The sequence below is a fragment of the Alternaria arbusti genome, assembly GCF_024043155.1.
Source record: "Alternaria arbusti strain BMP 1465 chromosome Unknown scaffold_26, whole genome shotgun sequence".
Lineage (NCBI taxonomy): Eukaryota > Fungi > Ascomycota > Dothideomycetes > Pleosporales > Pleosporaceae > Alternaria > Alternaria arbusti.
The window spans coordinates 177957-198364 of record NW_026249966.1 but is presented as its reverse complement, the minus strand read 5'-3'; the positions used below and the strand labels follow the sequence as shown (position 1 = coordinate 198364).

Sequence of the window (20408 nt, the reverse complement as noted above, 5' to 3'; positions counted from 1 at the left end):
ATTAATGAGCACTCTTAGCTACAATCATATACATGTCATCATATCCGTGTAAGCGTCGCGTGAAACTGGTTGTTGATCTTGTCAAGGTAATAGATGAGGGCAAACGGCCACCCACAGGCCGTGCACTGGTCACGAACTTCACGCGGACGGGCAAGTATCCTTGCCATAGACCAGAATGTGAATTGCGATTACGATTGATTCATAGCTATGAACGTCACTCAAAACGGATGAATCCAAATATGTACCGTGAACATGCCCAGGTTGCTAGCTACAGCTCGGGTCTCGCACCGCATTCAAAGACCTGTCTTGGTTTGTACGTAGGCATTGGTCGCCTCTGGATGTTTTTGCCGAGAGCGTTTGTAAGCGTACCATCGTCGAGGTCTATAGCCCAGACCATAGTCCTGCAGTCTCGTTAGCCAATGGTCTCAGGTTCGCGATGCATCAAGAACAATATCGTCGCACTTACCCTCCCAAGCAATGCTGATGAGCGAAATCGACCTTTGTTCCCAAGGTTTGGGTGTCGTCGAAAGATACCCACTGATTAGAGTCCCAAGTGACAATCTTGACAGCCGCTTCTTCATCGTGGGTGACAGTGGCGCCATTGGCGATGACCTCGTTGATTTCCGCCGCCGACAACACGCCGGGCGTGCCCGTGCATGCGCCGCCGTTAGCGCCATCGCTAAACTCACAGCCAGCCGTCATGCATCCAGGGTCCTTCATCGTGAAGCTGCGACCATAGAACCCAAGACCCAATACAACACGCTCTGGGTTGATGTTGTTGCGCCACAGGAGCTCGAGACCCATCTTGATCTCGGTCAAGTTCGTATGAGCCTGGGCAATAGGGCCGAGACTGTCGATGCTGGCGTCCCAGACACCATGGATGTCGTACGTCATCATGTTGAACCAGTCGAGATATGGCTCCATTCCTTGGAGATTGAAGCCGCGGAGATACCAGTAAGAGGCAGGCTATTGGGGTCAGTCGCGATGGGCCAGCAAGAAGTTTGTCAGGGACTGGTTGCTACTCACAAGAGTTAAGCTGATGCCGTATTCCCGACCAGATGAGTTCAAGCGCTCGCGAAGCCTCCGCAGAAGATTGACGTAGTTGTCGAAGTCTTCGGGTATGCCGCCTCGATCCTCAGCCACAGGACTAAAGCGCGTGTGTCAGCTTAGCCAGAAATGATGAGGGTTTGTCACTTACTACTCCCAGTCGAGATCAACGCCATCTAGGTTATATCGCCTCAAGAAAGTCAACAGTGAATCGAAGAACTTGTCTTGGTTTGCTTCGCTGGCGGCCATGTCGGAGAAGGCGGTCCGGTACGGGCCCGGATCGTTCATAGCCCAGCCTCCAACAGCAATCCAGATCTTGAGGTTCGGCTGCCTCTCCTTGAGGGCCGCGACACGACCGTATCGTGATCCGGTACCTGGATCCATGTCCTCGATGTGGAACGTTTTGGGGTTGATGAGAGCAAAGGCAAAGTTGATGTGCGTCCAGTGACCCAAAGGGATGTCCTCAGGCTCCATGTTACCACAGGGACGCTGGAAATTCCAGCCCTCGTAGTAGCCGATGGTACGCGCGTCGGCACTCCGCTGCGAGAGGTCGCACTGAGGATGCGGCACAGGGTTTGGGCCGCAGAAGTCAACCGTCGTGCCACAGAAGCCATGCTCGCTACAGCACACGTTGAGTGGGCATGTGGTGAGGTTCGCATACTGGAGACCCCATGTGCCAGGATCGCATTCAGATTTACGACTGCAATCGCTGGTGCATTTGTCGCCGCAGAAGACGGGACCAAAGCCACAAGCACCGGTACCGGTGTCATCGCTAACGACTATCATTAACATCATGGCCGATTATACACGTTCATATCGACGACTTACAGAGGTCCGCAGCATCCAAGGTCACATGACTTAGTTGCAGTGCATGTGTAGTCGGGCTTCTCGTTTGCTTTGATAAGCATCTCTCTAGCCTCAGGCGTGGTTTCCTGGCCAGCAACGTTCTCCAAGAGTAGCCTGACTTCCGCCTGTCCGCCAAAAGAACCCAGGTCAAGTGCTTCCGCAGTCAGAAGGAGGCCCAGGCTGAGGGCCAGGCCCTTGAATGAGACACCTCTGGATGTCATGATGATGTGGAATGAGTATTTGTACAACAAGCTTCAGGAAACAAGAAAAGTGCGATCAATGTCCCCAGCGAGAACGACAGCCTGACGAAGAGCGTAGTGATACCGAGTGGGACGAGACATACACGACCGGAAGATGGTCGAGCGGCGCGCAACGCCAATTCCCGTCCCGTACCTGGCTCACAGCTGCGGGCATCAGGGGTGGCCTGGCAAACATGCCGCCAGGCCCGTAGGCGAGCAAGGCGAAATCAATGAGTAATTCATTTGCTGGTAGTGTCAGCTCCGGCGCGATGTATGTGCCAAGATGAACGAAGGATGAGGTTGAGTTTGTCAAGGTGGGTCAACGCGAGGACCCTGCCGAGCCGGGACGCCACTAAATTCCGCCCTGCATTTAGCCGCCGAGCACCTCTATCGTTTTAACCTCAATCAGCAACCCCCGACACTATCTCGTTGATGCAGGTACGCCCGGCAGCATGCGCCTAGGTTGTGAACGCAAATGAGCTGGCTCGTGAGTGGTGGATTCGTACGTACCTGGATGGGATTCTACCATTGTCAGGCCGATACGCTGACGGTACCTGGGTAGGTCTCCACCAAAGACACTTTGTCTTGGGTAGCATCGCGTACATACAATGTTGCCTGCCTCATCCGAACTAGGCTTTTCGCCCCCATATCAGACGGGAACATTCATCTAGACCTCGCAACCGAAATGTCACCCTGCAGACTACCGGGGTGAGTTCATTGACGATATCCAAAGTCCGGTCTTGGCTGAGAATCCTGGTGCTGCGTTGAGGCGGCGAAGGGACATCTCGACATCTGGACGTCTGATCATCAAACCCCTTTGGCTCATCCTTCTCCCATCTCTTCCGAAGCTCCGCTTGCTTGTCCATAGTCTATGAGCCTAGTTCACACGCTCTCAACGTTGGTCGTTTGCCTTACGCCTCACGCTCATTCTTCATTCATGTCTCTCGTTTAGTCCGGTAACACCAATCGACATGATTATCAAGTTGATCTTGGGCCTCTCGGTCCTGATCAGCTCGACGAATGGCTACGTTCCACACCACGCACACCATGGAAGACATGCCAGAAGTGCGAGACTATATCAACGTTCAGAAGCTGGCTCATCTGTCAACTCGTCCTCCTCGCCGACACCGCCTACTCTTCGCAAGCGGGATGATGATCCAAGCAGTATGGAGTGGATCAAACGCTGGGCAGCCATCGGCGATAGCTACACAGCCGGCATCGGTGCTGGAAGACCTCTCGGCCACAGGATCACCGCGGACGAGGTAGCTATCAGAGTGCCCAGTGGGCTGGAAGAGGTTCGAGACAACTGGAAGTGTTCCAGATATGACATGGCATACCCCAAGGTCATAGAGGCACAGTTTGGTGCCCACGTCGAAAAGGACGGCGGCTTCCAATACCTTGCCTGCAGCGGCGATCGTTCTGAACAGATCTATCAGCAGGCGCAGGCCCTAGAGGGCAAGCTCGACTTTGTCACTTTCACCTCTGGCGGGAACGACCTTTGTCTCGCCAAGATGATTGCAGATTGCATCATGTTGCCCTACGGCAAGACATCCGCCTGCGAAACCGTCATCGCAAAGGCCCAGGAAAATGCTAAGAATATCATCACCGACAACATCTTTCAGATTCTGGAAGCCCTCAACGAGAAGATGAACGATGACGGCATCGTCGTCGTGAACAGCTATGCTCAGTTCTTTGACACACAGGAAGACAACTGCGATCGCCAGTCGTGGGACTTCTTCTGGTTCCTCCCATTGGGTTCCTCGTACCGAGCTCTCACTATCGAACGTCGCCACGTCTTCAATCAGCTAGTGCTTGATATCAACCAGGCGATCCGCGATGCCGTTGATAAAGCCGCCAAGAGTGATAAGATCAAGTACAAGGTTGGCTACGCTGATTGGGATTACTGGGTCTCGAATGAGGTGGACGCCCGGATGTGCTCGCCGAGTAGCAATGGCGACTATCCAGATCCAAAGCAACCAAACATGCACTTCATCAAGCCCGACACGCACCCTTGGGATGAATGGCAAAATGATTTTGAGCGGTCGGAACTACGCAAGCGCGACATGGATTTTGAGGAGATACTGAACTCGACGAGGCTCTCGAACTCGGAGAAACGCCAGGTAAATCGCATCAAGGCTATGATGGAGGCTCGCGATCGAAACCTTGAACGTACACTCTACGACTCCATCCTTTACAAGTCACCTGATCCACGTGCTGCCGTCAGGCACAAGCTTGACGCCCGTGCTCCCTCACCACCAGGCTGCCCTGGGGATGGTGGCTTTGATATGACCTTTGGCATGGGCATGCCCGACACGATTGGCCGTAACGTAAGTACTAACTACATCCAGGCACAATTATACCAACGTTTCTTGGCTGACATTTGCAGTTCCATCCCAACGAAGCTGGCCACCTGACCATAGCCTCCTTCGCTCTCTCAGAACTCATGGACCTGCGCGCCATCGTTCTGGGCGCCGACTCACCTGCCTGCACCGCCGTCAAAGACGAATTCACATGTTTCTCCAAAACAGGTAGCAAATTCTACGTCAGTGGCAACCGCACCAATGAGAACTACGAGGGGTTCTGCAAGGAAGTCCAAGATAAGCACGACAAGAACAAGATCAACTGGAGTTACTCCAAGACCTACGACGAAGGCACACCAGAGCAGCACGACTACGTCGTCACCCTCAGCAATGGTGTTTCAGGATTCGACAAGGACGAGTGCGTGGACTCAATGAAGAAGATCATGAATTCATGCGATACATCCGACAACCCCATGAACTGGAAGGGTGGTGGCAGATACATTCGCGGCGGCGGAGACTACAAGTACGAGCTCAACCCCCGCCGCAGTAACCGCCCGTGGCCGCCGCTAAAAGCGCCATACGGTCGCTGCGAGGGCTGGTATAAGGGGACTCACGGACGCTACAAGGTCGAGGGTGCTGGCTTCTCCACCTGGGATTACGGAAAAGATACTCTTCGGCCTAACATGAATGGTTGCTATGGTCTTGGTACATCCTTTTGGAAGTTCGAGTACTTTGACAATCCGGCTGATCATGATGGACATGAATGGTATGCGACTTTTAGTACGCCGATCTGGGTTCGTGCGAGATGTTGGGCAAATAATAAGATTGTTAAGGCGGCAGGTGGATGGACGAATGGGTGTAGTGGTAATGATTGAGGTGTTCCTCTGCGCTTTGAATATGCCATCAAACGACATCAGCGCTTGCTTAGTGAATTTTCCAAGGCGGGCTATCATGAGCGCTTTCGAACTTTGGCCGAAGTTTCTTTGGTTCTTCACAATCTCCAACACGGAATCACATAACGAGCTACCCCGGCTTCTTCATTTCATGCGACTCACATGTGAAAGGATGATGGTGGATGAGAATTTTGCGCCAATCTAGGAAAACGCTGAATACCCTAGAGCCTATGTTGACATTAGGTCACCTATCTTGTAAGCTTTTGTTTCGATGTAGTCTGCAAACCTGTTTCATTTTTTCCCTTGCACAGGATGAGTTTATCCCCTCCAAGCACCTCTCAATTTAATCACAACCCGACTCAAGGTCCATATCCGACGATTCCTCTACCGCAGGCTCTTGCTTTGCTCATCCCCAGATCCCGCTTCTGGCTCAGACTCCGATTGCTGCTCATGATCACATGTGCAATCACCCTTCAGGAACGCAATCCTATTCCACAACGTTTGCTCCGTGTTTGTGAATTCCTCGGTGCGGTCTTCATGTCCCTCGTCAGCGTCGTTGCCATATTCATCGCGCGCCTCTTCGCGACTGTAATGACATGTGGAGTGGTACATCCACTTGCACCATGATATTCCCATTGCTAATTTTGCAGGCTCATTTTGTCGGTTGAAACGTGCGAATGACGACGCAGCGGACGAGATTGCTCGAATGAAAGTAAAAGATAGCGTGAAGGTGAAGTCATGTGCCGGCCGATGTAGGTGTTAACGTGCAGTGCATGTAGTCGGAGAAGATGGTAGAGAGTGGAGGGGGCTAACGCACGCTTTGACCACCAGCTCCACCAAAAAAGTTCAGCGGCAGGCGCGAACTTCAGTGCAACCATCAGCGCATTCACCCGCCGCCAGCCTTTGCCAGACATCCAGAGCATGGCGCCGCCTTCCCACTCGCCCGACACGTCAATCTCTTCCCACACCCTCTCCATCGGCTCCATTCAACCGCCGCCCATGGAACTCCAACCCCCCGCGGCGACTTCGCCCACAAGTCTCCTCACCAAACCGCTCGCCTTCCTCCAGCCCACGGCGCAGCTCAATGCGACTTTCCTTGCCGCTGCGAAACGCTATCTCGATCCAGTAGCCGCCGGCGTAAGCGCCTCACAATCACAGCGACAACAAGATCTGCGCAAGAAGCGGAAGCGGGGCGGCGGCTACGATGACGATATCAGCGTGCTACACCTGAAGAAGGTGCACTTGGACGGATTCGGAGTGAACCAGGTGTTCGAACAGACGCGCAAGATCGTCGAAGCGACAACGGATGAGATTGAACTTTCTCTGCCCGATCACGACGGTGGCCCTGTGCCTATCCGTCATGGCGAGGAAGACGACGACGAGGGTATTGAAGAGGCCGAGGAGGAGTACCACACCGAATCAGACATTGGCGAAGAGGGCGTCGACTGGGAATACGATGGTGTGGACGAAGACGAGGATGAAGACGCGCTTGATGGCGAGCCGGACGAAGAAGACATCGACATGGAAGATGGAGCAGACGGCATCTTCTCCGACGATGCGTCAGACGATGCGCCCGCCGAAACCTACCAACCCGACCCCAACGGCCTCAACGACGGATTCTTCTCCATAGACGACTTCAACAAGCAAACCGACTTCCTAGAGCAGCAGGATCAGAGGGGAGAGGGTGTGGACAGCGACGATGACGAAGTAAACTGGGAGGCAGACCCCATGGAAGACGGCCCATCCACAGGCAAAGCCAACGATATCGCAGGAGATGCATCCGACGATGAGTCTGACGAGGGCGGACCAACCTTCGGCAACGTCGATCTGAATGCACCAGAAGGCGAAAGTGGCGATGAGGACGACCTCGAGGACGGTGACCTGGACGGTCTTGACACTGGTATGAACGCCAACAACGTCATGTACAAGGACTTCTTCGCGCCTCCCGCACAAAAGGCGAGCAAAATCAAGAATGGCAAGAAGCGCGGGCGACCCAACCCCCACAACTTCCCCGAGAAGCAGTCACACCCAGCAGAGGAAGTCGAAGAGGACGTGGAAGGAACGATGGCTAGGGTACACCGAGATCTCTTCGAAGATGACGATGACATGGAAAGCGAGGGCGACCTCTCCGACGTAGACCCCTCAGACCCGAAGTCGAGACGATCAACACACGAGCGGAGACAGGCCAAGATCGCAGAGGAGATCCGGAAACTGGAAGCAGCCAACGTTGCGAAACGAGAATGGCAGCTATCTGGCGAAGCACGCGCAGCCGATCGACCCGTAAACTCGCTTCTCGAAGAGAACCTCGAGTTCGAACGAGCCGGCAAACCCGTACCAATTGTCACACAAGAAACCTCGGAAGACATCGAAGCGCTCATCAAGCGCCGCATCCTAGCCGGCGAATTCGACGAGATCCACCGCCGCCGACCCGACGACCTCGCCACCGGCCCCCGACGAGGCCGCTTCGAGCTCGACGACACAAAATCCGGCAAAGGTCTTGCCGAGATCTACGAAGAAGAGCATCTGCGCGAGACAGACCCCAACTTCGTCGAAGCCAAAGACGAGAAGCTAAAGAAGGAACACGACGAAATCACCGCGTTATGGAAGAGCATATCCGCCAAACTCGACTCCCTCAGCTCCTCGCACTTCAAGCCCAAGCCCGCAGCACCCAACCTAGAAATCCGCACCGACGCGCCCGCCATCGAAATGGAAGATGCGCGGCCCACCGCTGGCGGCGAAGTCGCTAGTGCAAGTATGCTCGCGCCGCAAGAAATCTACAAGCCGGGCGAGGACAAGAGCAAGAGTGAGATCGTTACCAAGAGCGGTATGCCAGTTGCTCACGACGAGATGTCGCGGGAAGAGAAGATGTCCAGGCGGAGACGAGCCAAGGAGAGGGCGAAGAAGGCTGGGCTTAATAAGCCGGTGCAGAAGAAGACGGAGGGCAAGGAGAAGAAGAGGGGTGAGAAGAAGCAGCTTGTGTCAGATCTCAAGAAGGGTGGTGTACAAATTATTGGACGGAAGGGTGTTATTACTGATGTGGAGGGTAAGGAAGTTAAGGAGGCTGCGAAGAGGGGCGCAGGCAGCTTCAAGCTGTGAGGAGATAGATTGGGAATGCAAGTCGAATTATGACATTTTCGAATGCGTTGCAGCAGGTTCAATTCACTCGACTCTGAAGCGCTGATATGCGTGATTCTCCCGTCTGAACTTGCAGTCGTGTCTCCGTGTATGTTCCTTCAATCCGGATTCGTTTTGGCGATAGCACACTACGTACCTTAAACGGACAAGCATAGTGCACATATCTTCATCACTCAAGAACGTTCATTTGCAGTATATACATAAGCTACATCATTCCATCATATACCTCATATCCCATCCCACATCACTCATACGCATACCCCTCACAGCACAACCATACCAACCGCACACCCCGCCGCCCCAAGCACCATCCCCCAAACACTCCAAGCCCCTACAAAACTCGCCTGACTACTACTCGGCTGAGCCTTATCCGTCACACCGGACTGGCCACTCGCAGTCGCCGTACACTGCTCCCCACACGCATACCCATCAGGACAGCAATTCCCGCCCGCATCAGCCGCACAGCTATACCACGCACTCGGACAGCTTCCCGCACTCTCCCCATTACCCGCACCCGTAGGCGCAACGATAACAACACCATTAGTGTTCACAATGGTATCCGTCTCGGGTAGCGCACAAGACCCCGTGGTCTGGCAATCGCGGCCAACGCGGCAGCAGCCCGAGGGATAGTACGCACTGCAGACGTAGAAGCCGGCGGGGCAGACGTTGTCGCTGGGGGAGGCGGCGTCGGTGGTTGTTACGGCGGCGCTGGTGGGGCGGACGGGGGCGTCGGGGGCGCGCGTGGAGGAGGGGTTGTCGTCGTCGCCGAGGCAGGAGGCGCCCGTTGCGCAGGTGCGGCCGTTCATGCAGCAGCCGCCGCCGAGGGAGGCGGGGCAGGAGAACCAGCCTGTTGAGCAAATGTATGCGGAGCGGGAGGTTGAGGTGGAGGTTGGGGAGGGGGTGCTGGTGCTGGTGGAGGTGGTTGGAGGGATGGCGGCGGCGGTTGTGGTGGACGAGGTTGAGGTGGGAGTCGCGGAGGTGGATGGTTGGATGTAGGCTGTTGATGTGAATTCTGCGACGCCTGTTTGTGTTAGCATCCAATTCGGTAGTATCATGGAGTCTTGAACTTACATCCAATACCCTGACACTTGAAGCCAGGCAAACAACATCCTCCGTTCTGCGCATCAGGACAACTCGTATACCCACTCGCCTCATCACAGCTCACACTACCCGCGCAAGTCTGGCCCTGGGGACAGCATCCCACATCGCCTGCACTCGAGCTCCCAGAGACACTAACACAGGTGCTGCTCGTGCCACAGCACACATCCGGCGCGCCAATGCTCTCGCAACTCGTTGTTCCATCTGGACACTTGAACTGGCGATTCAGAAGAATATCTCTGATATGCATGCGCGCCAGCCAATCGGACTGGGCCAGCGGCCGTAGCGGCGAAAGAGCCTGCGACGTCGTGTTGCCGAAGACATCGTAGTCTGATCTCTTGGACGATTGCAGCGACGGGGTATCCGCAGCGAAGATCCAATTATCCAACATAAACATCTCGCCCTCATCCGTGCTCATCTTCTTGACTCCAACGGGCTTCTCATATTGCATCCTCTGCTTGACGCTCAACCCTCTCTTCACATGTTCCTCGTCTTCAGGAAAGTATTTCAGGTGTCTGGGTACGTTGTGCGGCCATTGCGGTGGTGATTCGGCGAGTACGGGTGTTGCGCAGAGGGCGATGATGGCGGGCGGGAGGGCGAGTAGATGTGGTAGAAGCATTGTCAACGTCAATGTCAACGTCGGAGAATAATTTGGTTCGGAGCAGGTGCAGGAAGAAGCACCTCAGACAAGCTTGCAAGAAAGTGTGGTTGCGGGCTCGCTGTGGTTGGGATGTCAGTGGCTGGTGGAGCGCACCGGAGCTACAACTCAGGTAATTGGCGAGGCTGGGATGCGTTGGCGCCTCACCGCCGATAGGTGGGCAGGGTGCATCCTGGAGTCCGCCGTTACTGCGACGATGAGGCTCGTTTGGCTAGTTGCTGAGAGCTAAGATGGTGCACGGTTTACTGGTGCTTTGGCGTTTGGTGCTTCAGAAGAGGGGATTGCCAAACGTCATGGCGGCATGCATGTTCCGCTGATTCCGAGCTCTCATCTGCAGGGGCTTGTCGACCTCCATCCAACATGTCCAACCACCGCAGCCATCGACACATTCTATTACTTGGTCATCACGAGAGTTACCTATTATTCGAGCCAAATCTCCCGCGCGATCTCGAGACAGAGCATAGTCAACACTCGAATCAGCACGTTCGCCTTGTGGTCAGGCTTCTTGATCTCAACGCGGTGTCACTGAATAGTCGACACAACGAACACAGACGCCGGCTGCACGGCCAATTCCATTGTACATATATTCAGATGATGCATAACGCGAGGGGAGATCTCCGTCAATGGCCACCGACCGCTTGCCACAGCCAGTCGGATGGCTAGCCTACTCCTTTTTCAACCCACCAAGATAGTGTTGCAGCGCGTATCGCGCGGACCTCCGTTTCCTCAGCCCGTCGTACCAACTGGTCATCTTATACAAACGACCCTGTTGTACCACCTGAGTCTGTTGAACAGCATGACTCTTCCACACCGATCAAGCCTGCAGACCCTTGCGGGCCTTGCGCTCGCTCATGCGCTGGTTCTCCAGCATGGCCACCCAGATGAAGCAAGGCACAAATGCACAAGTCCCCATCAACACCATGATTTTCTGCGCGTCGCCGAACGCGTGTACCACGGCCTGACGCTCCGGACTACCCCATGGCAGTGCCAACTGCGTAGTGATATCACCATAGATCTTTGGCGCCAGATGCTTCGATTCTTCAGGGAGGTATTCGACGAGCCTCTTGGGTACGATTTGAGCCCATAGAGTGCCGCTAACAGACTGGCCGATCGCACCACCAACAGCCGTGACGAGGTTGAGAAGCGCGATAGCAACAGCGACTTGGTCGTGCGGTACAGCCATCATGATAGCAACTTGCTCCACGTTGTAGAGCATAGCGCTCGCCATGGCGCCGAGTACCTCCACCAGGATCAGGATCGCTATCGGGGAGTCGGGTGTGCGGAGATAGATCAACAGGCCAGTCATAAGTAGTTGAATGGGGACGGCGATGACGGCACCCCATTTGTAGGTATCGGTGTACTTCATGGCGAAGCTGATGATGATTGCCCAGGTGCACGAGACGATGTTGAAGATGTTCGTGATATATCCGGCCTTGGAAACGGAAAGCTGGAAAACGACCTGAAGGTATGAAGAGTACATCATGCGGTATGAGCTAGTCCTGATGTCAGCACAGATGTCTCGCGGGTTTTGGAGGACTTACTAAAAAGCGATCCAGGAGTTGCAACCGAGCAGGCATGCCGCGATGATCGAGCGGTTCTTCATGAGGTAGTATGGGAAGAGGGCATGGCTAGCGTAGTAACGTTCCCAGGCCACGAAGAGTAGGATGAGGCAGATTCCGAAGCTGACCATGCATATAAACATTGGGGAGCCGAAGCCGTCCTTTTGGTAGACTGCCAAAGGCCACGGAAGAAGCAGCAGGGAGAACCCACCGGTGATGAGTATGACCCCGATCACTATGACTATTAGCAGGGAATGGATGTCTCACTACAAGTTGAACTTACCGTCAAACTCGGTACACCAGTGCTTGATGCTCTGCCAGATCGTTCTGCCACTCGGCTCGCGCGAGATGACGCCCATCTTTCTTGCTCGCCTCCCCATGAGCCAGAAGACCAGCCAGAATGAAATCGAGAAGACTGGGGTCATGATAGCGAAAGATCCGTAGCCCCAACGCCAAGTGCTGTGGTTGAGCCAGGTTTCACCAAGCTTGGGACCAGCCTAGACACGATGATGTTAGTATACGTCCAATCAACTTCCAGAAAGGGGACTTACGAAGGTGTTGACAACGTAGGGGAATCCAGTGAACGCCATCCAGATCAAACGGTTCTGCATAAGCGCGGTATCGGCGATGAAGATGTTGAAAATGTAATCGACACCGTTCATGCCTGTCCAGTAGATGACTTGCGCAGCGCAAAAGGTCTGGACGTTTTGGCATAGAGCCATGAGAATGAGCGCTACAAGGTCACTAGTCAGCACTGAAAATGTACACTGCAGCATCGAGATGGACGCCTTCCTCTGGCCCTTGAGCTCCGGATCCATGAGTCTCTTCGCAAGATATTGGATTGGTTGGAGTGAATGAACTTACAAGCGACGATGAACATCAGGCAAAGAAGAAAGCCGTGAGGTCGTCCAACAATATCAATAAACTTGGCCAGCGGAAGCTTCGATACACCTCCGACAATGTTCGCAACGATATCGGTAATAGCCGTAAGACCGTGCATCATGAAGGCCGAGGTGACGTAGGGTCGCCATGAGAAGTTGGTTTGTTGTTGGAGAGAGTTAACGAAAGAGATGAGCATGATCCTATGGGATGTAAGCATTGCTGTATGCATCGTAGCAGTACAAAGCATCGACGGGCAGAGGATGGTGCGCAAGAACACGACGAACTTACGCAGCATAAGCGGCAATCAGCCATTTCTTCGTCCAGACAACGGTCAAGCCCTCCATGTCAGCCGGACCCTTGGCCTGCTCCGCACCTTTGCCATCGACAGCGGGATAGGTGTTCATCGAGACATTGCTGTCGTACTTAGCGGTGGTGCTCGGCGGCTTAATAGAAGAAGCATCGGCAGCGATCTCGGGGGTGTCGCAGAACTCGCGGCGCTCCGTGGGAGTCATCCCGGCCATCTTGTCGATTTGAGGTACGTATCCGCTCGCCATGGTGTACCTGCGGTCGCTGGTACTGCGCATGTTTAGTTTCTTCATCTGCGGCTGCAATTGGGGAAGCTAAGTACCTTGTCGCGGAACAAATGCGACTTAATGGCGACAGCGGCGAGTTTGGGTAAAGAGCAAACTAATTGCGGTTTGCGATTGAGTGTAGTGTTGTTTTGCTTGGCTTACGCGGCGAGCAGATTCTAGAGACGCAGCTTGAGAAATTGCGCACGGACAGTGAAGGTGACGGGGAGAAGGGGAGAAGAACAGAAGCGGAGGATAATGCCTCACGGTGATAAACAAAAAATGCGGGGCAGTCGTCATTTCCGGTGAGCCATTTACTCAATGGGGGACATGGAGACGTGTAGGGCAGGAGCGTCATACTGTAAGGTAGTCACGATGGCGGTTGAGCGCAGACATGTCACTGCATGGCCTTTGTGCAAGAGTGCGCATCTCCGCTCAGGTACTATGATGCGGGTCAAGGAATGTTGATACCCTTATCGTAGAAGCGCTCATGTCTGAGGTTGACTTAGAAATAGACACGATGAGCTGGTATCATCGTCGTTGTTGACGTAGAGCAACGAACCAGCTCACGACCTATGTCAACCTTGAAACCAGGGTCCATTGCACTTCGGATAAACGCGGCTCTCCTAGAGTCCTGTGGTCTTCCTTCTTTCTCTGGGAGTATACGAGCCGTGTAAAGGTGACTAATAGAAGTGTTCTGACCACGCGGATGGCGGCCACATAAATTTTGACAGTGAACTCGCTTGCAATGGTACCTCGAAAAGGAGGATTCAGGTCTGCTCTAGTATAACAAACTCATGCCATACGCGTGGCTACATGTTGAAACAGACCAACTGTCTCGGTCCTGAAAAGGGTACTCTGCTGTTCCGTTGTCTTGGTCATGTTCTTCATCAAACACATGTTGACAACCCCCAAGATTTGTTGAATGCGAACGCCCCTGCATCATGCTGCCAGTGCTCTCCCCTAAACGTAGCGCCAGAACTCCCAGAACCGCCTCATCAGACTCACACACTACGAGGTCTGTAGGCTGATCTGCTCAACGCCTCTCGATACCTCCTCCTCGGCAGTCTTGGCTGCAGGTCCGTCTTGACCCTTCTCTGCAGCTTCAACACCCTTGTCAGCACCGGCAGCCTTCTTCGCCTTCTTGCGCTCTTTCTCTGCCTTCTTAGCGGCCGCTTTCTTGGCCTTCTCCTCTTTGGCTTTGCGAGCCTCCTCGCCACCGAATTGCTCGCGCCACTCTTGCTCCTTCTCAGGTTTGATCTGGGTGAAGAGATAGCCGGCGGTGCCGATCTTGTGGCCGACGGGGAGTGACTTCGCCTCCCAAGTGTCGGGAATAATGAGGAACTTGGCATTCAGCTGAGAGAGGATGGCGGCTGTCGTATCGGGCCTATATTATGGTCAGCTATAGATTCCATACTCCTAGGTCGCTTATGCTGCTCGACCAAGTGCGCAGTCATATGATGAGACGGATTCAAGACTTACATGTATGGTTCGATCAAACTGGCGAGAAGATGGATTTGGCTCAAAGCGAGCCCAACGACAGCGGCGCAACGATCTGGCTGTTCTGTAGCCAGCTTGTTGTCAAGTCGGTTGTCTTGCAGCAGCAAGTTACCCAAGCTCGAGACATGGAGCGCGGTCGCGAGTGCGGCACGAATCTTGACATCCTCCAGCTCGGTAATGTACGTCTTCAGCAAATCATTGACCTTCTTCTTGTGCTCCGTGAAGTACTCATCGTCGTACTTGGTCCAGTCAGGTACGACCGAGTCGTAGATCTTGGCGTTATTCACGAATTTGATCACGCGGTTGATGAAGTTGCCCAGGTTCTTCAGCAGCTCGTTGTTGTTTGCGGCAATGAAGCCGTCCCACTCGAATTCGGTATCGCCAGTTTCCGGCCGATGTGAGAGAAGGTAGTAGCGCCATACGTCCGATGGGATTCCAGTCTCCTTGGCGTTGTTGCCGAAGACACCAATGTTCCTTGACTTTGAGAACTTGCCCTTCTCGTAGTTCAAGTATTCTGTGGTTGAGATGGTGTTAAGCATGGTCCAGTTGTCCTTGGTACCGATCTGAGAACAGGGGAAGACCACCGTGTGGAACGGCACGTTGTCCTTGCCCATGAATTGGTAAAGCTTAACGTGCTCGGGGTTGTGCCACCACTTCTTCCAGTCCTCGGTGTAGGTTGCTGTAATCGATACGTAACCTATGCAGGCGTCGAACCATACGTACATGACCTTGTCCTCGTAGCCCTGATACCGGTCAGCTGAATTTTGTCGTGTTCAAAAGTGCGTCGTACCTCGAGCGGCACCGCAGTTCCCCACTTCAGATCACGAGTGATACCACGCGGTCTTAGACCCTCCTTCAACCACGATGAAGTAATGTGGACACCATTGGAGCTCCAGTTACCCTCCTTGCTCGCCTTCTTGAACCATTCCTCTTCTAATGGCTGCAGCTTGTCGAGGCAGAGGTACACGTGCTTGGTTTCGCGCGGAACTGGCGTGGCGCCATCGAGTTTGCAACGCGGGTTCTTCAACTCCAGAGGGTCGAGAAGATGTCCGCACTTGTCACACTGGTCTCCACGCGCGTCTTCGTATGCGCACAACGGACATGTGCCCTCGACGAATCGGTCCGCAAGGAAGCTCTTGTGTGTCTCGCAGTACGGCTGCGTTGTGGTCTGTTCCTCGAGGAATCCGTTTTTGTATAGTTTTGTGAAGATGTCTTGTGCGATGTCGGTCTGTTGCTGTGTGGGTGTGCGTCCGAAGTGGTCAAAGCTGATGTTGAACCACTTGTAGACCTCGCTGTGGAGCGCGAAGTACTTGTCGCATAGCTCTTTCGGAGTGACTTTCTCTTCTATAGCCTTCGTCTCCGTTGCTGTGCCGTATTCGTCTGTTCCGCAGACGTATAGTGTGTTGTACCCTCGGGCGCGTGAGAAACGAGCGAAGACATCGGCGGAGAGTACGGAGCCGACGATGTTGCCCAGATGCGGGACATTGTTCACGTAAGGGAGCGCGCTGGTAATGAGCACGTTCCTTTCGCCCTCGACGGGCAAAATCTTCTTGGTTGTCTCAGTCATGGAAGGTTGTAAGCTGTATCGAGTCAGCTTGCTGTACTGAATGGGTGAATGACGATGTGCTTCGTACTATGGTGTATCGGGATATGTAGTTGAAGGCGAAGAGAGTGGAAGGAAAGCGAGCGCGCAATGGGACGATATGCAGCTCCGTGTTTCTTTGGTCGAGTAGCTGAGTCAAACGCGAATGACTGCACACACGGCGGATGTGTGGTAGCTGCCCCGCCTAAACTTACCCCACCAGCCAGTGACGCCACAGGTGGCTGAACCCTGACTTCGATCTTTGCAGCAAAGGACTTGATCGCCTTTCAGAAGCGGAACTCACACGGATCTCAGTAGAACAGTCTACGAAAGCTTGAATTACTGCCTTTTCTACAGAGCACTAAGGGTGAATTCCTCTGAAGAGAAACCAAGACTTGACTCATCCACACCATAAATATTTGAATTTGGTAACAACCTCAGAAATTGTGCAGTAGCACCACGAGAGAAAGACAACATACAAAACCAAATCCTCAGCTGTTTGGACCGTCGAGTCACTATTCATACAACCATGGCATCCCAACCTCCCAACCCATCAACCACCCGCACCCCCTCACCCGACCCCTTCGACGCCCTCCTAACCCTAGAAGACACCCTCTACACCACCGCCTACAACCTCGGGGTCTCGGACGGCGCGCACGCCGGCCGAATCGAAGGACGAATCTTCGGTTTAGAAAAAGGCTTCGAGAAGTTCGCTTCTCTTGGGGAACTCCACGGACGGAGTGTAGTATGGGGATCACGATTACCAGGTCTCACATTCAATATCGTATCAAAGGAGGAGGAGAGTAAAACGCTGCCGCAGTTAAAGAGTAATGAGAGACTACGCAACAACACAACACTCCTGCACTCCCTAACCGACCCCCTCACCTTCGACACCGCAAACACCGAAGAAGGCGTCGCGGATTTCGACGACAGGTTCAAGCGCGCTGGGGCGAAGGCAAAAGTCATTGAGCGAATTGTCGGCGAAGCCGAAAGTAACAGTGCCTCTACAAAATCACCTGATGGATCACGATCACCAGCGCGAGGGAAGACGGGGCCGGTGAGAGTGACTGGGCAGAGTAAGGCGGGTGGTGCGAAGAAGGGGGATGATAGTATAGAGGATTTTGCAGGATCGAAGTTGTTGCGCTGAGGCGATGGTTTTGAGCATACGGCTTGAGTGTGATGACTTCGGGCGGGTCGGGCGGCGCTGAGCCCTGTCTGTCTCAATGGGGAGAATGGTAATGAGGATCTGCGCTCGTATCATCTGGTATCCCGTACCTGCCTCCCTGGGTAGAGCGGACTGGGGCCTCGTACCATCCCCAAGATTATGGCCTGACATGGCTACACCGGCGGAAAGAGCGAACTACCAGGCAAACGGGACAAGATACCAAGCCATCACACACCTGGGGGGTCTCGCAAGAGTGATGGAAAAGCACTAGGCTTCAAATTACTCCGCTATCCTAGAAGGGGACCCGGGCACAACCCAAGGTCTTAGCTCAACCACTACACCGTGCTATGACATACGAGATGAAGAAAGATAATAAGAATCCATCATAACTAAAAGGATATTGAGAAAGGTGTCAAATCGAAAGTGTGCCGCAAAGTCTCCTCCTCTCCCTTTTCGTGCTAGATGATGCACTGGTATCAAAAACATGTCGCAAATGCCCCCCTTGCGATTGACGCACACCTAAACCACCTCCGCTCAGATAGCATCGATCATAGGGACAGGCCTTTCCATGCGTGGCTCCATACGCGGTGGTGGAGGGCCATTGGGCTTGCCCCCGCTACTATCGACGCGGTTATGATTCGGGAACTCCTAGTAACCGTTCATGGTCATGCGCTGGCTGTTCCTGCTGAGCTCGCGGTCGGCAGAGGGTGAGATGGGGCGCGAGGAGTGGCCCTGGTGGGAGCTCTCCTTGAGGGCAAGCAGCTGCTTGGCGCGGAACGACTCGTAGTGGATTTGTGCGGTCGTCTCGATCAGGTCTTGCAGGTGGGTACGGGTGAGGAAGTTGCGGAGGTAGACGAATTCGCAGTGGTTCTCGTCCTCGACTGGGGGATGTTAGCTAAAAGCGCGTGAAGGGTGGGTTGAGATGGCCTACCGTTGATGATACCCCACTTGTTCTGGCGACCGCGGACGTTCCTGCCGTTGACAACAACGGTCCTCTCAGAGCCGACGACGGCAAAGGGAAGGAGTTCCTAGTGGAAGTTAGCAGACGTCCAGTCGCACCTCGACAACTCCCTCACCTTGATGGCCTGCTTTGCCTGGACTTCCTCGTTGTCATCCTCCTCGTTGTCGTAGGGGTACATGCGCAGGTTGTGGAACTGGAACTCCTCCTTTATCCTGTGCTTGAACTCGGCACGCTCCTCCAGGGTCAAGCTGTCGCTCTTGGCAATGACGGGCACGACGTTGACAAACTCGCTGAGCTTCTTAAGGACGACAATGTCGATGGGCTTGAGGGCGTGGCCAGAGGGCTGGATGAAGAACAGGCAGCAGTGGATGCGCGTGTCCTGGAGGTAGCGCTCACGCTGGGCGGTGAGCTCCTTGCGCAGGTAGGCGCTGTGCTGGTCCTTGATGTACTTGACAATGGGGTCCCAGCAGCGCTCGTTGTTGATCAGGTCGCCGTAGCCGGGCGTGTCGACAATGTTGAGGCGCAGACGCACGCCGTTTTCCTCGATGATGTGTGAGACGGGGTGGATGTTGGTGGTGCTGCGGACCTCCTCGTCGGGCTGGAAGCGGCCCTTGGAGTCCATGAGGTGCGAGGCGAAGAGCGTGTTGATCAGAGTCGACTTGCCGAGACCAGTCTGGCCTGTACACCGTCAATACCAATCGGGACATGGTGGAGGAAGTAGCTTACCAACGCAGATGACATTGAACTGGAAGCCCCGCTTGACCGACTTGCGCTCAATCTGCTTGGTGATGCTGTCGAAACCGACATAGCTGTCCGGGAAGATGGGCTGCGACTGGTTCTGGTTGTATGCAGCAGCCATTGTGGATGATGGGAGCCTCGGGGCGCGGACTGGGGGTGATGGAGGTGGGTGGGTGAATGGGAATTAGGTTGGGGAGAGGAGGGTCGGAGGTGTCGTCGTAATAGAGTAAATAGTCAGGGTCGCTGCGCTGGCGACTTTCTCGTGGAGATGCAGGCGCGGGAAAGGGGGCAGCTAGGAAGCGAAAGCGCGCTAGTGGGAGGGCGGTAAGGCGCGACCTGCAAGCTCGGACTGGGGTCACGACATTTTACAACACCATCACCGGCATCGCCATATCGCGGCCCTACGTAATCCCGCCACAGCCAGTCGCCCGTAGCAGACATGGCACTCACCCGCCCGCTCCCTCCGCTGTGGCAGACTCTGCTGCCGCGCCTCAATGGCCCAATGCGGCCCATCCTGAACACGCCTTTCCTTCAACGCCTATCACAACCCTTCGGCGCAACCAACACACCATTCGGCGCACTCGCGATACCGTCACTATCACTCCCCTCAATACCGTCACTATCCGATATCTGGGACGGCATACTCAATGCGGTGCCCAAGAAGAAGACGTCATACCGCAAGAAGCGCCAACGGTTCATGGCGGGCAAGGGACTGAAGGATATCACATCGCTAAACACATGTTCTGGGTGCGGAAGAGTCAAGCGCCTGCACATCCTGTGTCCCTACTGCGTGGACGGTAAGACTGCCAATCCCCATTGGAAGGGCTATCCGCTAACAAGTACCCCAGCCATCAAGACCACCATCTTCGGCCAGCTCAACTGGGCCATCCGCCGACCGACCGACAAGCAAGCGAAGGTGATGAAGAGGGAAAAGCGCGAAGAGGCGCAGCGAATACGGACGCTAGAGCCCGACCAAAGGAAGGCGAAGGAAGAGGCAGTAATGAAGCACACGGGCTGGAAGAGATGATGCGGGGTGGAGGAAGTTGTAGAGAAGTACACAGGCTGAAAGAGATGGTGCGGGAAAGATGAACGACCCGTGAACGAGAGCAATTGGCATGTAGTCTGGATGACTGTATTTGTAGCGCATATACAGGCGCGGCTTGGGCGTCGGGATACTTGTACATGAAAGATGTAACAACATAACGGACAGGCGACTACGATATACACCACAGGCAA

General features: G+C 54.3%; 9 protein-coding genes across 9 annotated transcripts; 4 read left to right on the top strand and 5 right to left on the bottom strand.

Moving 5' to 3' along the window:
• Positions 1 to 268: 268 nt before the first annotated feature.
• On the bottom strand, positions 269 to 2114 carry J4E86_010898 (uncharacterized protein; the record flags this gene model as incomplete). Its single annotated transcript, XM_051451392.1, has 5 exons — positions 269 to 401; positions 467 to 966; positions 1027 to 1147; positions 1199 to 1819; positions 1876 to 2114. 5 exons carry the CDS (start codon positions 2112 to 2114, stop codon positions 269 to 271), a joined length of 1614 nt encoding a protein of 537 aa, XP_051297512.1.
• A 989-nt stretch (positions 2115 to 3103) lies between these two features.
• On the top strand, positions 3104 to 5307 carry J4E86_010897 (uncharacterized protein; the record flags this gene model as incomplete). Its single annotated transcript, XM_051451391.1, has 2 exons — positions 3104 to 4459; positions 4519 to 5307. The coding sequence occupies 2 exons, from the start codon at positions 3104 to 3106 to the stop codon at positions 5305 to 5307; spliced, it is 2145 nt and encodes a 714-aa protein (XP_051297511.1).
• A 939-nt stretch (positions 5308 to 6246) lies between these two features.
• J4E86_010896 (uncharacterized protein) lies at positions 6247 to 8421 on the top strand (the record flags this gene model as incomplete). The annotated part of the gene is made up of 1 exon (XM_051451390.1): positions 6247 to 8421. The coding sequence occupies one exon, from the start codon at positions 6247 to 6249 to the stop codon at positions 8419 to 8421; it is 2175 nt and encodes a 724-aa protein (XP_051297510.1).
• Positions 8422 to 9692: 1271 nt separating this feature from the next.
• J4E86_010895 (uncharacterized protein) lies at positions 9693 to 10177 on the bottom strand (the record flags this gene model as incomplete). Its single annotated transcript, XM_051451389.1, has 2 exons — positions 9693 to 9704; positions 9725 to 10177. The coding sequence occupies 2 exons, from the start codon at positions 10175 to 10177 to the stop codon at positions 9693 to 9695; spliced, it is 465 nt and encodes a 154-aa protein (XP_051297509.1).
• An 853-nt stretch (positions 10178 to 11030) lies between these two features.
• On the bottom strand, positions 11031 to 13211 carry J4E86_010894 (uncharacterized protein; the record flags this gene model as incomplete). The annotated part of the gene is made up of 6 exons (XM_051451388.1): positions 11031 to 11709; positions 11758 to 12010; positions 12059 to 12272; positions 12327 to 12508; positions 12640 to 12857; positions 12946 to 13211. The coding sequence occupies 6 exons, from the start codon at positions 13209 to 13211 to the stop codon at positions 11031 to 11033; spliced, it is 1812 nt and encodes a 603-aa protein (XP_051297508.1).
• A 1026-nt stretch (positions 13212 to 14237) lies between these two features.
• On the bottom strand, positions 14238 to 16293 carry RAR1 (putative methionine--tRNA ligase, cytoplasmic protein rar1; the record flags this gene model as incomplete). The annotated part of the gene is made up of 3 exons (XM_051451387.1): positions 14238 to 14613; positions 14709 to 15469; positions 15517 to 16293. 3 exons carry the CDS (start codon positions 16291 to 16293, stop codon positions 14238 to 14240), a joined length of 1914 nt encoding a protein of 637 aa, XP_051297507.1.
• A 544-nt stretch (positions 16294 to 16837) lies between these two features.
• Positions 16838 to 17455, top strand: J4E86_010892 (uncharacterized protein; the record flags this gene model as incomplete). Its single annotated transcript, XM_051451386.1, has 1 exon — positions 16838 to 17455. The coding sequence occupies one exon, from the start codon at positions 16838 to 16840 to the stop codon at positions 17453 to 17455; it is 618 nt and encodes a 205-aa protein (XP_051297506.1).
• Positions 17456 to 18121: 666 nt separating this feature from the next.
• On the bottom strand, positions 18122 to 19293 carry SPN2 (Septin Spn2; the record flags this gene model as incomplete). The annotated part of the gene is made up of 4 exons (XM_051451385.1): positions 18122 to 18354; positions 18405 to 18501; positions 18550 to 19112; positions 19161 to 19293. The coding sequence occupies 4 exons, from the start codon at positions 19291 to 19293 to the stop codon at positions 18122 to 18124; spliced, it is 1026 nt and encodes a 341-aa protein (XP_051297505.1).
• Positions 19294 to 19611: 318 nt separating this feature from the next.
• On the top strand, positions 19612 to 20199 carry J4E86_010890 (uncharacterized protein; the record flags this gene model as incomplete). Its single annotated transcript, XM_051451384.1, has 2 exons — positions 19612 to 19969; positions 20021 to 20199. The coding sequence occupies 2 exons, from the start codon at positions 19612 to 19614 to the stop codon at positions 20197 to 20199; spliced, it is 537 nt and encodes a 178-aa protein (XP_051297504.1).
• Between the last annotated feature and the right edge of the window lie 209 nt (positions 20200 to 20408).